We start from the raw sequence: 18973 nt of genomic DNA on the forward strand, positions 1-18973 counted from the left end.
CTCCTTGCTTTTTACATATTTACTGCTTTTCAAAATAAGCCCAGGAAACTAATGAGACAGACCCCTTCAAATTTGTGTCCTTCCCTACACATCTATAATAATAAAGCGTAATATGCTAATTAGACGAGATGCCCTTCTGGAGGAAGGTAGGGCTGTGAGGGAAGCCTGGGTCCTAGGTGCCAGAGGGAAGCGGGGGGGGGGGGGGGGGGGGGACAGAAGGCCTACTCTTGCACAAATTTCCTGCATTGGGCCTCTAGTAGTAATATAATAAGGGACTCATTCTATAGTGCATATTTCAAACCAAATCACTTTATTTCAAATGAAAATGGATTTATTTTCTGAAAAAAACACTGAAAAGCTAATTCTTTCAGAAATTCCAGAAGAGCCACCATCAAACAGAATTCATAACTGGGCAGACACACTGCTGCTCAGTGCCCACATTTCCTTTCCCTCTCTGGGCTGCGTCCTCACTGCAACCTTGTCTCAAACTCAACCATGCCGTGTGTTAAGAGGACAAACTCAGCCAGCAGCACCTGAGGTTTACATGGTCACTAGGGTAGCAGTTTTATTTTTTTATTTTTATTTTTTTAAATATATTTTATTGATTTTTTACAGAGAGGAAGGGAGAGAGATAGAGAGAAACATCGATGAGAGAGAAACATCGATCAGCTGCCTCCTGCACATCTCCTACTGGGGATGTGCCCGCAACCCAGGTACATGCCCTTGACCGGAATCGAACCTGGGACCCCTCAGTCCGCAAGCGGACGCTCTATCCACTGAGCCAAACCGGTTTCGGCGGGTAGCAGTTTTACATTCGTTTTTCCTTTCCTTTTTGAGAAAACTTTACATTGAGTGGAGCAAAGCTTTGAAGTTACATGTATAACTTCATCCTCTGAGCACTTCATTCTATTTGTCTACCAGAGTAGCACTTCAATTCCTTGTGAACTCCTGGAAAGGCATTAAAAACCAAGCGGTAGCCCCTTAGTTTCCTTTTTCCAGTCAAGGTTCTCTGAGGCTTTATTTTTTTTAAATTAATTAATTAATTTATTTATTTTTAGTTAATCCTCACCCGAGGATATTTTTCCATTGATTTTTAGGGAGAGTGGAAGAGAGAGAAAGACAAGAAAGAAACATCGATGTGAGAGAAACACATCGATTGGTTGCCTCCTGCATGGGTTTGGGTTGGGGAGGAACCTGCCACTAAGGTATGTGCCCTTGACCGGAATGGAACCCAGGATGCTTTGGTCTGCAGGTTGATGCTCTATCCACTGAGCCAAACTGGCTAGGGCTTCTCTGTGACTTTAGAGAGAATTATCAGTATAGCTTGATGACAGGCAAATATTCCTTCAGAAATGAATCCCATAGTTTGCAAGTTTTATTTTTCTGCTGCATTTCTGGCATTTAATAAGTATTGCAAATGAGATATCAGGTAAATCCTGGGGAGTCACCAAGCTGAATTATACTCAAGACATGTCTATTGTCAAAAAACCATCAGATGAGACCAAAGTTTTATCAACTTCACTAAACCTCAGTTTAAAAAAAATTGAAAATCATTTGGGCAAGGCTTTCAAATTCAAGAATTGCATCCGAAACGTATATCAGGAATGGAAGCAGGCTGTAAGATCTCCTCAGCAGAACTGCAGGTAGAACCCATAGAAATCCATCACAAAAGGTAAGGTAAGTCACTTGGTGTATGGAAGTCTGGTTTCCAAAAACTTCACTGACACTGTGGACTTAGCTTTGCTTTTGAGATCCTTCCAGATGGGCCTCCCCTACACGGGAAGGGAGCCTGGTGACAGGTGCTGTGTGGACAGGTGACTCCAGTTCCAGAACGGTTCTCCTCGATGTCCTGACTTTCCACTGTCCTTGTCCTCTTAGATGCCACTGTTTGAGGCATCTGCCCAAGGCTTTTCTCTTAAAGTGTGAATAGACACTCTTCAGGTCTTTTGAGGCATCATGCATCTTCAGATGGGCTTTCAAGCTCTTTGTTCCAGTCTCATAAGTTCTAACTTCAGAACAGACCCAACTAGCGAAAGATAATAATTAACCACCCTCTAGACAACCGTGTACACACAGAAGGCTGCATCTGATTCTACACTTTTCCTCCAACTACCTGCCAAACCTCTCTATTAACTAAGGGAAAGACAGAATGTACTCCAGGTAACTACAGTGATTTTACTACAGTGGGCCCTTGATTTACGAGTGTCCCGACTAACGAGTTTTTCGAGATATGAGCCGTCTCTCGGCCAATTTTTTGTTTTGAGTTGCGAGCTAAAATTCGGGTTACGAGCCAGCTTCAGATACCCCACCGCTAGTTGGCGCAGCGAACGTCACAGTGAACGCCACAACATCAGCCCAGCATCACGTGTCTCACTCGTTCACTTTTTGATTTGACATACGAGTAATTTGAGTTACGAGCTCTGTCATGGAACGAATTAAACTCGTGAGTCAAGGCCCCACTGTATTGTTGTTTTACACTGGGCTCATGAAGCCAGAAGCCTTGTCACTCTGGATGGTAACTTAGGACCCTAACAAACCCTGCAGTTAGGGACAGTTCTTGCTCTTTTCATTGAGAGAGGGCATGTCAATTGGGGCACTTCCTACTGAAAATGAGGCTTGATGTTATAGAGGAGCAGTAAGAAGGAAAGTGAACTAGTGGATGAAAAGTAGTACTCTGCATATATGGTATTGTGGACTATATTTCTAGGTAATTCTGTTGTGAGCTTTCTCTTTTCTCTTAAACAAACTTTTGATTATTTAACAAGGAGAGCGCTTGAGCTCCTCCATGGTAACACATGCAATATAGTTTCCCTGGTCTTATCTTTCATGGTACATACCCATTGGATTTATTGTTTTCTTGTCGGAGTTGTGAATCTTCTAAACCAGGGCCTATGTGGCCCCTTGCCTGATTGCTAACGCAATTCTAGAAAATGGCCTTCCCAGATCAATCTGGTTGAGCTATATCCAAGATCTGGTCTGTCAATTTTTTGCCAATTTAAGAAAAGTCTTGCTTCAAAATTTTAGAAACCCTAAAAGAAATTCTTTAAAATTCAAAGTTACCATCCACAAGCTCTATTAGAGGGAGAAGGATTCTAAATTTTTTCAAAAAACATTCTGGCCCCAAATCACTACTTATAGTAGTAGCTTTTCCCCCCTCAGTTTAAGATAGTAAGATGATGATTCTTGTTGTCTACATACATCAACAGGGGGGCAAAAACAACTCTGAGATTCCCAGATAATAATCTATACTAATAAAAGAGCAATATGCTAATTAGACCAGGTCGACTGACATCTTCCGGTTGTCCAGTCCTCCTTCCAAACAAAGCCACAGTGGTGTGGGCCAAGGCAGAGGTGGTTAGGGGCAATCAGGCCAGCAGGGGAGGGCGGTTAGGGGTGATTAGGCTGGCAGGCAGAGGGGTTAGGGGGGATCAGACAGGCAGGCAGAGTGGTTAGGGGCAATTAGGCAGGCAGGCTGGTGAGTGGTTAGGAGCCAGCAGTCCTGGATTGCGAGAGGGATGTCTGACTGCTGGTTTAGGGATCAGGCCTAAACCAGCAGTCAGGCATCCCCTGAGGGGTCCCAGATTGAAGAGGGTGCAGGCCAGGCTGAGAGACAACCCCTCCCCATGCACAAATTTCATGCACCGGGCCTCTAGTGATATATAAACACCTGTTATTACTGTTATTATCACAACAAATATTAATTTGAAGAAGTAATAGTTAAAAATCTATTTCTAGAATATCAAATATTAACAAGATATTATATATGAAATCATTTTATATATACATATATATTGAATATATATATTGCCTAACTGTGATTAGCATGTTATAAATAGTGAGCATTAAAGAACTGGTAAACAAATATTATACCCAATGACTTACCTTGAGGTCCAGGGTCTCCTGGTGGCCCAGGTAACCCATCCTTTCCTGGTGGCCCAGGCCTTCCATGAGCTTGAGCAGCCAACATTGCCGCTGGTAGCTTGAGTTGGGAGAGGAACACAGCCATCCTCTCTGCATTTGTGAAAGGAAAAATAAAACGTCATGCTATAAGAATACTTTTAGGTAAAAAAATGCCAAATATTTTTTACATGAAAGTCAATGAAAAAAAAGATTTAGCTTTCAATTTAAGCACATCTAATTTACCAAATGGTCTGATTGCTGAGAGAGGTTTTTGATTGGTCAAATAAAATGGATTGCACAAAGTTGTTTGAATATAGATGAGGACCAGCTGTGCTGATCACAGGATCTGAGAGTGTTCGGTGCTTCAGAGATACAGCCGATCTAGTGGACAGAACAATAACATAGAATCTAACTAACCTCTGGCAATGACGTGTGGAGAGAATTTAGGTTCATATAAAAAATGGTTTTAAATAAATCTAAGCTACTTTCCAACAATCTTGTGAATGTGCAATGATTTAAAATAGGTTTACAAATTCTTTGACATGCCCTTCCAAATAGAATCAGGTGAAGTCTAATTCCTCCATTCTCCAGTGTGGCCTGGAACTTACTTTTCATTTCTAATAAGTAGAAAAAAGCAGAATTGACAGTGTGTAACAAGGGAGACTAAGTCACCCAAGGCACTGAAGACACTCAAGATGTTCTGTGGAGAGACCCACATGGGGACGAACGAAGCCACCTGCCAGCAGCCATGTAAATACATCTGAAAGTGGATCTTCCAGCTCATCAATCTTTTGGATGACTTCCACTCTGCCTCACATCCTGACTGACTTTGTTGTAGACAGAACCACACAACTAAGGAACCTTTCAAGTCTCTGACCCACAGAAAATGTGAGATAATAAAATTTTTTAAGCCATTGAAGTTTGAGTTGTTTTCTTTTAAAAAAATACTCATCAGAGGATATGTTTTATTGATTTTAGAGAGAGAAAAAGAGAGAGACATCAATGTGAGAGAGAAACATTGATTAGCTGCTTCTTGTATGTGCCCCAACCAGGGATCAAACCTGCAACCGAGGTACGTGCCCTGACTGGGATTCGGTGTACTGGACGATGTTCTAACCACTGAGGCAAACCAGCCAGGGCTCGAGTTATTTTCTTATGCAGCAATAGATAACACATGTAGTATTTGAAACTTTATGTCCTTGAATGAAACTACATTATTAATAACAGATAAAACACATTTGTAATTAATATATAGTTATAATTTTGCAAATCTATACATTGAATAGTTATATCTTTAGTATATTAAATTATAAACTGGGTGTTTTATAAACAAATATGAAATTCAATGATTATAGCTTGAAACTTTGCAAACTGTTGTTTTTGAATTTAAAAGATATATATATTAATAAATATATGTGCATTTCAGTATAATTTTTCTTAATTTAAGACATATCTCATTGAATACCTTCAATGTCTAAGTGCAAGTATTCACAGTACTAATTTTTCCTCTCTCATGTATGAATTAAGTTTACAAGTAATTTGCTTGGGGTGGTTTTTAATATTTTCAGTAAAACAGAGAAAATTTTAGAATAATTGCTTCTAGCTGTAAATTATCTAGCTTTAAGCTATGCTCAGAAATAGCCATTTAAGTATAAGGTAATGACTTCTTCAGAACCCTACTTTAATGCTCTATTATGTAAAATAGCATGTTCCTGAGCCTCTAAATAAATTGTAAAGACCTGTATTTTTTATTGCCTTTCCTCTGTTTTCAGCGATTTTTCATCAATGAAACTGTTTTTGGCTATGCTTTCTAATGAGGCAGGAAATTGAAGAGTTCAGACAGGAGTTTGCACAAGCCAAATGCACATATTCCACCTGCCAAGGCAAACCCCTGGCAATCACTCTAACAAACAAGACCGATGGTTTGCCTTCCTTGGAGAAGGAGTTCAGCAATGCAATGCAGACATTCATATAAAGTAGTGAGAAATTACCTATATGAAGAAGGGACACTCAGATGTCATCTAGCCCACATTTATCTTCTATTTCACAGATAGAATTTGTAAATATTTTCAAAGAGAGAAATTCATCTTTTCCTCCTAACGCTCATTCAAATGTTTAACCGCCCATTTTCTTGGTACAGCTTCAACTTATTTTCTTTTGCTGCTCCATAATGGAAACAGAGGGTAGCTAATGAGTATTTCTCTTAGGAAATCAGTCACATACTTAAAAATATTGTTACCTCTTAGCCTTCAGCTTAAACAACTTTTACTCGTAGGCTTGGTAATCTGTTTTGTAAATCACTTTTTGGCTCCCCTATCCCAGGGCTTTTCCATACATCGCTTAAATGTGGAAACCAAAACTAGATGTAGTTCTCTCCCGAGGGGCAAACATATCAACGGAGTAATTTCCTCTCATATGTAGTAATTATTTTCTGATTTCATTTTAACTGCAAATTCAATAGCATTGTTTAATGAATTCATATTCATTTTGTGGTTCATCATCACCCAAAGGTTGTTCCTGCCGCACTTAACTCTGGCCCAGTCCTTTGCCACCTTTATAAACTTGTTGCTTTGAAATGTTATTGTGGGTAAAGATGGTGGGTTGAACACATGCCTCTGTTTTAACTCTTTCCTGAATCCCTGAAAAACAGGTAAGATCTTTTTAAAGGCATAAAACCAGAGGAATAGAGAGACTGTGAAAGGAGAGAGTATAACAAAATGTTGGAAACTGAGAACCAGAAAGAGGGGAATTGGCAGTGCATCTGGAAATGGGGGTAATGGATGGAACTAAAATAAGGAGAATTGGTTCAAAGCCTGTTTAAGAAATAGTCAGAAATCTCTGTCTCTGCTCTACACTGCTGGGCTTGGCCCTACCCAAGCCTAGCAAATGACTGAGGTTTATTATCTGAAAAGGCTAAACAGACTGTCTCTGCACTGGGGGCCACAGACTCCATCCACTAAGATGTGGGCTTTTCTTCTGAAAGCAAGGAGAATAAATGAGCATTTACAGGTTCTGTGCTAAAGCCCCAGCTCAGCTCTCGGACTTTGCTCCCCAAATGCTGGCAGGAAGTGTTTTCATTGGGGGATCTGATCATATTAAGAGGAGAGACTTAAAGACACTGAAATCTGAGGATCCCTCAATGCAAAAGCCCAGCTAGACTGCCTTAAAGTGAAGCTCACACTGCCATGGTGTATCAGTGGTTGAGCGTCGACCTATGAACCAAGAGTTTACCAGGTTCAATTCCAATCTGGGCTCATGACTGGTTTGCAGGCTCTATCCCCAGTGGGGGGTCTGCAGGAAACAGCAGATCGATGTCTCTCTCTCTCTCTCTCTCTCTCTCTCTCTCTCTCTCTCTCTCTCATTGATGTTTCTATCTCTTTCTTCCTCTCTCAAATCAATAAAAATATATTTAAAATAACAATATGAAGCTCATGACTGGCAAACCTCTCCATTCACTCACAACTCTCAATTTGTTAGAACCCAGTTCATATGCAGGAGCGGACAGCTATGGAAATCCTGAGGAAATCCTATAAACTGAATGACAGACCCAAACAAAAAAACAGGAAGAAGTAAATTGGATGAAATAGAGATTAGACTATGGAAAATATTTTAACTGTAACTGTTTTAAATGTAAAAGTTACTCTTTGCTTTTACAGAGAAAGCTTTCTTGAAAAGGAGAACCGTGACCTTGGAGCTCTATGATTTGTGAAAATGGAGTTTTTCTTTTTTCGTTTTGTAAGTAGTGTTCAGAAGCCATGGGAAAGAGACTTCTAAATGGAAAAGTAAATGGACTGAATTGGATAATCTTGAGATAAGTGAACTAAAGTGCTAAATAACTAAATTCTGGGTTTCAGGAACAATTCTGTTTGGGAGAAGAGGGTTTTGTGGGACTGGTGCCGACAGAGGTAAAAGGAGAGGGGGTATCACACGTGGAGTCTCCGAGTCAAGATGTCTCAGGAGAGAATTTCCTTGTGGGCCATTTGAGCATATTGTCTTGAGGCTGAGACATCTGGGGCTTGTGAGGGAGCTGGGCTCAGGCTGGAGAGGGTGGGAGAGGTGGTGAAGCCAGAGGAGAGCTGGGGAGACTGCACCCTGCAGGTTCCAGTGGGCAGGGGGGACCCTGAGAGAGGAAGAAGGGGTGGAAATGCAGAGGGGGAGCTGGAGGACTGAGAGGAGGAGTTGTCAAGCAAGTGAAGCCAGGCAAGGCTGCCCCAAGACAGCCAAGAGTGATCAATGCCCCCTGGCCTCCTCTGCAGGAGGCAGACAGCCTTTCATGGGAGTAACCACAGAATGATCTGGGAGTGGGCAACACGGGAGCCCCGGCGAGGAAGAAGGAGCCACGTCTCCTCTGCTCAAGGCACAGGGCAGGCCACCGGGGGCCAGGCCTTCATCCAGCATCCACAGGACTTGAAAATGATTATCTCGAAGATCTCAACACAAAACAGTTTCCTGGTAGTGCTTGGTTATATTTCTGACATTCTTAACCAGCTCTTAAGAAAATGAGACTAATGAACTGCTGAAGTATTTAATATATATTCTTATCTAAAGTCTTTTACAAAATCGAAGTTCAACCTTAAAGCTGCTTGAGATGAAAAATAAAATAGAGATGGGCAAAGGCCAGGAGGAGATGGGGGAATGTCTGTAACAGTGTCAATGATAAAAACATTTTTTTTTTCAGTGATCTTTTTACATTATCTATGCAGTGTGGATTGTTGGAGTCCACACCTCCATGCCAAACAATAAAACATTAAAACCCATCATCTCATAAATGGAACCCACTATATTTACCATAATATATAGATATCCTGCAATATTGAGACTTTTTTTTTACATTGAATCTAGAAAGTATTATCAACCACCACTGCTATTTCAATAAAATACCCGTGGGCCCACCAGCCCTCATAATAATAATAATAAAAAAGATAATTGACATGAGAACTCATGGAAATTGAGAATTAAAGGAAAATTTTAGATTGCAGTCCAAAAGCATGTATTTGTAGCTCTCCCTCTTCTACTAAAGCTGCAGTGCTGAGATCCTAGGTGCCCTGCGCCTGGGGCGGCTTCATGGACAGGCTACCTGTGAGTCACACAAGGCCCCATGCTCAGAAGGGCCCTATGCTTGCTGTAACGTTCTGCTGCTGCTGTCTTGTAGTTATTAATGAAATTTGAACAAGGGCACTTGGAGATTTCATTGTGCACTGCATCCTGCACATGGCTGTATGTTCTTCAGTGTCCTCTGGAGAGCCTCTGTGTCTTTTCTTTGTCAGGCAGAGATACTTGAGAGATGATTGTTGAGGTGGAATGTCTGAATTGCAAAGTTTGGAGCCTAATCCATGATGCTTGATTCAAAGGTCAATAAAGGAAAATAAAAGGGGATTTTCAAATGTGGGGGCAACATTAAAATTAGAAAGAGAAAACTGGTAGCTTAAAAAAAGGAAGAATAGACAGTTATATCAATAGACTATCATGTAAAGCACTGTCCAGATACTTAGTAGAGATCAAGGTAAACTGAGATCAACAGCATGAATTCATGAAAACATTTTTTTCCTTTTTTGTCACTGAAGTGGCTAAAAGTCCCCATGTTCCTCTGCTCTGTGTCCAGTGTTCATGTGAAATAAGATAATGTGCACTCAAGCACTGAGATTTTGGCCTCTGATGCTAATTACTGCTTAAAATAACCAGAGCTTCTTGGAGAGGAGCTAACTCCACGTTTGCAGTAGAAATGTTAATAGATGAACCTGGGGCATTTTGTAATCTTATTCCTTGTAAATTCAACAATGTATTTTTAGCTTAGCAAGGGCAGGACACTCTGCAAAAGAAGCAGAAACCGTGAGAGCCAATGTGGATTTATGTTCTGACAAATAACTCCCACTGTATTAAGTTCACAGTTGAGGGGAGTAATCTTGATTTTAGCAAATCACCTGACAAAATCATGTCATATCCTGCGGATAGATAAAAAAAAAATGCAGAGTAGATTTTAGGACAACTACATGGATTCAGCACTCACAAAAACAAAAGACTAACAGATGGCGTACAAATGAGCAGGAGGAATGCAATGGCATTTAGAAAGGCCTAATCCTTGACTCTTTTTTAAGTTTAAAATGTCTATCAATAATTAGAATGATGACACACTGTCCCCCCAGGAAGCATACTTGTGACATTCCTTTTCCCCTCTCTTTCCCTCACAGGAACCTACTACCCTAACCTCGAAAAGACCCCACAAGACTTGCAACCAGGGGAACAATGGGCAGTGGCAGCTTGTCCCAGGCAACCCCCTGAACCGGTCTGCAAGGTCCTCTTTTCTCTGACTTCCCAGTGAGCCACAGCAGCCAGGCCTAGGCTCTCCTGTTGCTTCTGCTATGACTTTCTTTACTTCACCACCCTAAGTGTCAAAGTTCTGTCTGTGGTCAATGAATTCTTGCTTGCTTTTCTAAAAAATTTAGAATGATGAGATGTTTACAAAATTTAGAGATAACACAAAGTTATGAAGGTCGGCCAACCTGCCTTATGAGACAACATTCCAAAAGGTATCTTCAGGTTGGAACAATGTGTGAACACGAATCATTTGAAATTTAATAAGAAGCAACATAAAATAGCACACCTATATTTTAAATATGAAAACAGTGCATAATGAGAAACAGCTAATTTTAAAATCTTTGTACAAGGAAGATCCAAAGTTGCTAGTTAATTAAAAACTCAATATGAATCAACAATGTGATAAGGATGCTTACCCAAAAAATGCTATCTTAGGCTGTGTTATTGAAGTGTCTCTATCAGGGGTCAGAAAACTTTCTCTGCAAAAGTAAATATTTAAGTCTTTGCAGGCTATCCTATCCCTGTTACAACTACTCAATTCTGCTGCCCTAGCATGAAACCAGCCAAAGAAAATACATAAAGGAATGAGTGTGACTGTGTTTCAATAAAACTTTATTTATGGACACAAATTTGAATTTTAGGTTATTTTCACTAGTTGTGAAATATTCTTTTGATTAAAAAAAACCATTAAAAATGTACTCCCCTGCATCTCCCCTCCAAAGTAAAACCCATTCTCATTTGGGCCGTACTAAAACAGGTGGTAGGTGGATTTGGCTGGTGGGCCATAGTTTGCTGACCCTGGCCTATGTCAAAAGACACTGCCCTGTTCAAATACTCCTGGGTGAATGAAGGACATTTAAAGATTAAGTATTTCTAAAGGGCAATGATCATGGAGGAGCTGGACACACTCCACTGAAGAGAAAACAAAGGAGGATATTGAAAAATCCATGGGCCCTGGCTGGGTAGTTCAATTTGATTAGAGCATTGTCTGGATATGCCAAGGTTGTGAGTTTGGTCTCTGGTCAGGGCACATACAAGAAGCAACCAATGAATGCATAAATAAGTGCAACAACAATGAAATCAATAAATAAAAAAGAGAAAAGAAAAATACCCAAAGGGTGGTCACACTTGAACAGAGAAAGATACTTTACCTGTGTTGTTGCAGCAGACCAAGAATGATGATAGGAAGTTATAGTGAGGCAACTTTAACTTAGCATAAGGAAAATCTTTCTATCACACAGATCTTCCCATCACAAAGTGGGTTGCCTCTTAAACTTGTTTAATGACCATCTTTTGAGAATGTTGCTGCAGGGATTTTCCACAGTGGATGAGAATTGGTAAAGGATTCAGAAATGTTTATTAAGCAAATCTAACCTTCAAAAATCCTTTGTACCTCTTGATTAATATACTTCTTTATTTCTTCAAATGAAACAGCATCAGCCTAAAGAAGAAAAAAAAGGTCTGTTAAAATAGAGCACAGGAGAAGTGAATAGAGAATAGAAATATTGGGTTGGCATGCATACCTGAAGCTTCTGTAGAGATACATTTATCAGGCAAAATGCTTTCGGCCACTGACTATATTAAGCAATACATTTCTTTTGTTTTGATCAAATGCTAGAAAGAAGTTGAAGTGCCTAATTGCTTTAAAAGCTGTGGGCTGAAATCATAACCAGTGATGTGAACATATTTCCTATTGAATGGAGAGACATGGCTTCATATAGTCAGGAAAGACATTTCATATTACTTCATTTCCTGAAGTTACAGAACTTGAGCAGTGTTATCATGATGTTAAATATCCCAGGCACAACTAAACTTCTAACCAATCACTGGACACTGGTACAGTTGTTACCTCACTGATATTATGTATTTTCAAAGGAAGACAACCTGGAAAAGAATTCTAAGGTTTCCAGATTATTTTTTAAAATATTTTGTACATGGGATAAAGCTTACTAAGTTTTTCCCATTTCATGGTAAAGTTTATTCTGTAATTTATACTTTGCAGGCCTATTTCTATTAAGCAGTTTTCTTTTTTAAGAGAAAATGCAAGTAGGTAAATGATGTCAATTAAGTTTTTAACTTCTTCACAAATAAATTTACATGACTTTGACAAAGAATCTACCAATATAATAGTAATGTTTTACTATAGACCTTGATATTTCAAAAAGGAGCTATCATTTTTTCAAGATGGATAGGATTTCAAAGTGTTTTATTACTCTTCTTTGTATTTGGTGGTTACTATCCAGGGGTATAAAATTAAAGACAATGTGTTGGGTTCAGATGATGATTGCTGTTAGGACTCAGTAGTTCCAAGAATGTCCTATTTCAACATTTTAATTTCATTGCAGATGGGACAAATAAATTTGAATTAATGCATCAAATACCAATTACTGACACAGAGAAGCCATTCTACAGGTTTTATTCAAGTAGAGGTCAGGGGAAGTGGGTAAAAATAAAGAAGTCTGAAAATTCTGGGAATGCTCAATTTGGCCCTCTGTCTGGTAATGACATCTGAGGACAGCATGTCCTTAACTCCCTGACCTTATTCCCAAACTCTCCTTTCTTCCTGACATGGACATTTTCAGATGAAGTTCCTCTGTGGAATGGCACCCACCATGCCTTCTGAGGATATTAATAAAGACCTGGCTTTTTTAACCAAACACTCTTGGCCCAAATGGTCTCCACTTCAGAGCACTACTCCGAGCAGATCTGCTGTTCTGATATTCATCAAAGTGAAGTTTTAATATGAAACAGACATAGTATGTATTTCCTGTGTGGTGGGAGGAGGCATTATAGATAGTACTTAAGAGGAAGGCTTTGGAGTCAGTCGGACCTGGGTTTGAGCCACTAAATAACTGTGACCTTGGACAAGTTGACTCCAAGTTTTTGCTTTTGTTAAGTTGGATGGAAAGGACAGCCACCCTCCCAGGCTCATTGTGAGGATGCTGGGAGGTCACGTGTTGGGAGTGCTTAGCAGAAGGTCTGGTACATAACCTGAAAGAAATGACAGCAATTGTACCCTCGCAGAGGCCACGTTAGGCTCATTTCATTGATTTTGAAAGGACTATTGTTGCTTTCATGGGAAAAGGGATATGTGGTCAGTACCAGCCAGGAGCTCTGGAGCTCTCAGTACCACTTACTGGAGTGCCGGGGATGCCCGGAATGCCAGGAGGGCCTTGGTGCCCAGGGGATCCCACAGAGCCTTTGTCTCCAGGTGGCCCCACAGGACCTACGACTCCCTTCATGCCTGGAAGGCCTGGCTTTCCCTGTTCGCCTTGTGGGCCTCGGTCTCCGGGAATTCCCTGATCACCCTGTTAAGGAAAAAATTAATTGTAAAGAATGATCTCTTTTACAACAGCAACAGCTGTGGTTCAGACAAAGGATCGGGATAGACACTGGCACTCCCTCGCTGTGGGACCTTGGGTGAGTGAATTAAATTCTCTGTGTCCAACTTCCTCTCCCGAAAAGTGAGGGTATTAATAGTGTCCACTAAGCAGGGTGGTGCTGAGAAATGAATGAGTTAACTCAAGTGATGTGCTTAGAACAATGCCTGGTGTGCTGAAAGCACTCAGTGAGCAGTAATGACAATGTCAGGTGTACTCAGTTTCCAGTCAAGAATAATGACAGTTTTGAAAGTCAGTAGCAGCTGTCACTTTAGGCCTGGGTCTCCTTTGCAATAATAAAGGATGATTACCAAGAGGATTTCATCACTGAGATTTTTCACTCAGAAAAACTTCAAGACACTCAAAATACCTCCTACATCACATGTTTTTCTTTTTTCCTGCTTGCTATTGTATGTTTGGTCTTTATTAGATTCTGTGGGTTGATTTCTATACAGGTGTTTGTGTGTGTGTGAGAGAGAGACAGACAGAGAGACAGAGAGAGAGAGAGAGACTGAGGTAGATAGATAGATCATGGCAGGTGTTTCAGTTATAGATATTTCAAATATTCACTTCCACTACTCCATGAGGTAATGACCAAACCAAATATGATGAAATGGTGCACTGAGGCTGCCCTATATTTCACTGTATTATTCTTTTATTTGTTGTGGCTCCACTGCAAAAGTCCAAAATCTATTTCTCTTTATTAAAAAACTAGAGACCTGGTGCATAAATTCATACATGAGTGGGGTTCCTCGGCCTGACCCCTTGGCCTGGCCAGCGACCAGGTCCGGCCAGGGGAAGAGACCTCGGGAGGTCAGCTGGCTGGCTGTGGGAGGTTGGCTGTGGGATCGCAATGACCACTAGGGGGCAGCTCCTGTGTTGAGCGTCTGACCCTGGTGGTCAGTGCATGTCATAGTGACCAGTTGGGTCTACTGGTCATTTGGTTGTTTAGTTGCTTAGGCTTTTATATATATAGATGATGAAAACAAATGAACAATTACAGAGATCTATTTGATCATGGCATAAAGAGGTGTAGAAAGAAGCCATGTAGATCAAGCATGTCAAACGCACAGTCTGTGGGCCACATGTAGCCCACAACAAATATTTTTGTGGCCCAGCCAATATAACGGTATGTAAGAAACATTTTAATAAAAATCTCGTAACTTAATTTTTATAATACCCTGTTATACATAATTATTAATAACGAACTACAATGCTTGCTAATGACTGATTACTATAATCATGTTACATTCATTCCCTTACGCGCCTTACACGCAGGCTCACCATTTCTTTCCACTAATACAGCAGTGAATATTTTAGCATCTGATTGCATCCTCATTAGTCTTGGACTGACTTGTTTGGTGTGTGCAACAGGAAATATTTCACTTTTGGAGAATAAAAATAGATTTGCATTATGCTTATTAATTTGTGCAGTTATTCAGTGTCTGGTAAGTTAGTGTTCAAGAAAAAATATTAATTTTTATAGAAATGTTCTATTATTTATGCTAACAATTACTCATTTATTTCAGCTTTTTGTATTCAGAATGTCTCTATCGAAATAACCCTACATTTCTATGAAAATTGAAGCGTTTGTTTTTCTTGCGGCCCACCTAAACTTAAACCTTGTTTATTTGTCCTGTGTTAGCCTTTGAGTTTGACAAGCTAGATGTAGACGGACGTAATTTCAGTGCTACTGTCTTAATTATAAAAGTGTATTTGTGCCCAACTGGCATGGCTCAGTGGGTGAGCGTCGACCTATGAACCAGGAGGTCATGGTTCAATTCCAAGTCAGGGCATATGCCCAGGTTGCAGACTTGGTCCCCAGTGTGGGGCATGTGGGAGGAAGCCCATCGGTGATTCTCTTTCATCATTGATGTTTCAATCTCTCTTTCTCTCTTCCTTCCTCTCTGAAATCAACAAAAATATTTTTAAAAAAGAAAAAATATATCTGCATGCAAGTATATCAATCCAGATCACATTTGGAGAAATATCAGAGACTGTTAACATAAAAAAATAAATAAAAGAAATACTAGTACACTTTGATCAATACCCTGATCGTGTGCAAGATAAACACAATCTTTAACGTATTAAAATTATTTTATGATCTAGGGACAAGATGCTCATTATAGTGATGTTTATAATATGAAAACTGGGAGAAACCCAAAAGGGGGACTGGGTAAGTGAAATAAGGTGTATCCAAACAGTGGAATAACATGTCGCCACTAACAGGTAGCTGCAACTCCATATTTACTGATGTGGAAAGGCAGTCATTATATGTTATTAGGCAAAAAAAGACATTTACAAAAAAATTATGAGTTCACTTTTGAAAAAAGTATATATTCTTTTGTATTGATTCATTAAGTATATGTGTATGTTATGCATAAGAGTGAGAGAGATGGAAATTGGGCCAAAATATCAATAGTGCTTGTCTATAGTGGGGTAAGGTAGACTTGTTTACTATCTTCATGTTATTTCCTCTATTTTCATATTTCCTTCAGTTATTATGAATTATCTGTGGAATAATAAGTAAAAGCTATTATTCCACAAATCCTCCTATGTCTGAGAGAAGAGAATGACAAAGCTTTCCAAACCAATCAGACTTAGCTGTTTAGAAAAGCCAGCCATGCAGGTGTATCTGCCACGTGGCCTGTTTCTGGGTCTTCAACATTCCTGCTTTACATCTAGCAAGATCTGGGATCACATACGCTGTACCCTTTTCATGCTGAGAGATTTGTAGGGGGTCTACATTCATAACTTGGATGTCAAATGATAGCACAGGTGTAGCAGACAGACTTAACAATCAAAATAGTAATATACATACACGTTCTCCTTTGGGGCCTCTGTCTCCAGGTTTACCCATGATGCCCTGAAAAACAGATGTCAGCATGAAAAGTCACTGCATGTCAAGATTTCCCCTCAGTCTGCTCCTCCAGGTATTCTGCTGTTGGGTATCCCGTGGTTGTGCATCAGAACACTTATTTTAAAGTAGAGGCCTGGTGCATGAAATTTGTGCACTCGGGGGCGGGGGAAGAGGGTCCCTCAGCCCAGATTGTGAGAGGGTTCAGGCCAGGCCAAGGGACCCCACAGGTGCACTATCAGGGCCAGGAAGGGATGCAGGAGGTTGGCCAGCCTGGGAGGGACCGTGGGAAGGCTCCAGGGCGTGTCCAGCCTGTCTCCCTCAGTCCTGATTGGCCGGACCATAGCAGCAAGCTAACCTACTGGTCAGAGCATCTGCCCCTTGATGGTCAGTGCACATCATAGCGAACAGTTGAGTGGCCTTAGCATATCATTAGTATATTACACTTTCATTGGTTGAACGGATGACCCGATGACTGGACATTTAGCATATTAGGCTTTTATTATATAGGATGGTATTTTCCATACCTGAGCACCTGGTAATCCATCTTTTCCATTTATTCCCTGTAAAGACAAAAAAATGACTAATATTTCTAATTCTGTGCTGACAGACATGGTTAAATACAACAAAAGGTTAGAGACCCAAGGGCTCCATCATATTCCTGCGGAGATTTTGGTGATGCAGTGTGGTGAAATGGAAAACAAAATCGACAGAACCAGATAGCTCCACGTTTACATTCTGACTCTGCCACTGCAAAGTTCCATTTACTTTAGGGAATTTACTTAACCTTAATAGCACTGGCTTCTTCACTTAGAAAGTCACGATAAAATAATGGCCTTAAAATGAAAGATTTAGTGAAAGAGCTGAAAATGCCAAGCTCACTGTGAATGGGCAACAGGGTGATTTTCCTTACTTATTCTATCAGGTACATTCTGAGAGATAAGAAGGTGCCCCACAGTGCCAGGTGGCTGGTGTATGGCATTTACTGCTACCTCCTCACAATTTTTCCAGCACGAGGAGTCATTCTCAGTAAATGGTCTCCATTGCTGCTGGGGAAATTTCATAACACGGCCAGAGCTGGATCTTAATACGAAATAAACTGTCAGCCAGAGAAGGAATGTTATTTTTCAGCTGGAAAATATGAAGGGAAAGCAAGGAATCTGTAATCACGGTTTCTGAGAGTATCAAATAGTGGCTTTTTATTAGTAAACTGCAAGTTTCCTGAACTTTATAAGGGAGTTCTGGAGGTGGTAATAAAAGCTCGGTGATTTATAAGACGGTGAGAACTATCGGCCGGGAAATGTGAGAAGGAAAAGCACTTGGGGGTCAAATGAAATGCCTAGAGTCCAAGAGCAGATGTGTTTTTGAGATTTGATTTGAAGAGGGAGATCAAGGTGAGGAAAATGATTTCTCAGCCAGCAGGCGATTTCATGGACATGCTCCTTTGAAAAGCCAAGGAGACTTTTATTAGTGCGCCCGGGAATGGATTCTATGCTGAACTGCAGACAACTGCATGTGCTCAGTGCTGTAAATTACACTAAAGTCTGTCACAGCCGAGAGCCCAGCCAAAGTCCCCCAACCTCTCTGAAAGATCCTGGGAATTGTCCAGAATATTTTTACTAAGAACATGTTACCTGAAGGGTATGGTTCAAAGAATTTATGACATCCAGAAACACAAGCAACAAAGCTAAAGCTGATTGAGCAGAGGATGTGAAAGAAACAACTGTGTCACTTGATTAAAAGAAGATAAATGTAGTGTAAACATGTAATTCATGTCTTTGGTAGCAGTAAAAGAAAGGAAATAACCCTTATAGTCTTTTTGGGAGGGGCCTCATAATTCATCAAAGACTGTCCTGTGTGTTCTCTTTGGCATATGAAGGTGTTACTAACTTGCTTTCCATAGCAGATCCTGTTCTCAGAGATTTTTACAATAACCTAAGTGTACTGGACTTGCCGCTCCCTCCCCTCATCTCACTTCTCTGGAAGAATCCTTTTCTGGTAGAGCCAACTTTCTGTCGATTTTATGTCTCATCTGAGCGTCGAACTGTGGTTGAAGAAGACCACGAATTCTGGCTCGCTTGTTCCAATCTAAGGGAAGGATGGCAGAGGGCAAGCAGCCCGCCTGTGTTATCAGGTCACCCTTCTGTGTTTCCTGATTTGACTCCCTTCCCTTCTCTCCAAAAATACTCTTTCATATATTTCCTATCTCTTCAGAAGTCTGGCATCACCACCCCACTCCCCATGGCCAGCTGATGACCCCGATTCTTCTTTTATTGAGGCAATAAACAGGAGAGCACCACCTTCCCTTCCCTCCGCCTGACTCACCAGCTACCTGCATTTGTATTTTGACTTCTGTCTCCTGTTAAAGAGGAATGAACTGCCCCATTCTTTGTTAAGACCAATTTCCATTTGTGAGTGGAATACTAGTCTTCTCCCCCTCCTCAAAGTTATCTGCACTCTCTTATAGCACCCACATTTCCTCTCGCAATTGGACCATTCCTATCACGATGCTAACATGCTG

General features: G+C 40.6%; 1 protein-coding gene across 1 annotated transcript in view; it reads right to left on the reverse strand.

Annotated features, from left to right (window-relative positions):
- COL19A1 (collagen type XIX alpha 1 chain) overlaps positions 1-18973 on the reverse strand; it is a 302649-nt gene that overhangs the window by 13294 nt on the left and 270382 nt on the right. The window contains exons 46-50 of the mRNA XM_070418310.1: positions 16980-17015; positions 16417-16461; positions 13353-13523; positions 11590-11656; positions 3883-4011 (exon numbers count right to left, since the gene is read on the reverse strand). Coding sequence (XP_070274411.1) covers positions 3883-4011; positions 11590-11656; positions 13353-13523; positions 16417-16461; positions 16980-17015 — 448 coding nt within the window. The remainder of the gene's footprint in view (positions 1-3882; positions 4012-11589; positions 11657-13352; positions 13524-16416; positions 16462-16979; positions 17016-18973) is intronic.

This window comes from Myotis yumanensis, unplaced genomic scaffold (assembly GCF_028538775.1).
Source record: "Myotis yumanensis isolate MYYU_CA2020_CCGP unplaced genomic scaffold, mMyoYum1.0.hap1 SCAF_6, whole genome shotgun sequence".
Taxonomy (NCBI): Eukaryota; Metazoa; Chordata; class Mammalia; order Chiroptera; family Vespertilionidae; genus Myotis; species Myotis yumanensis.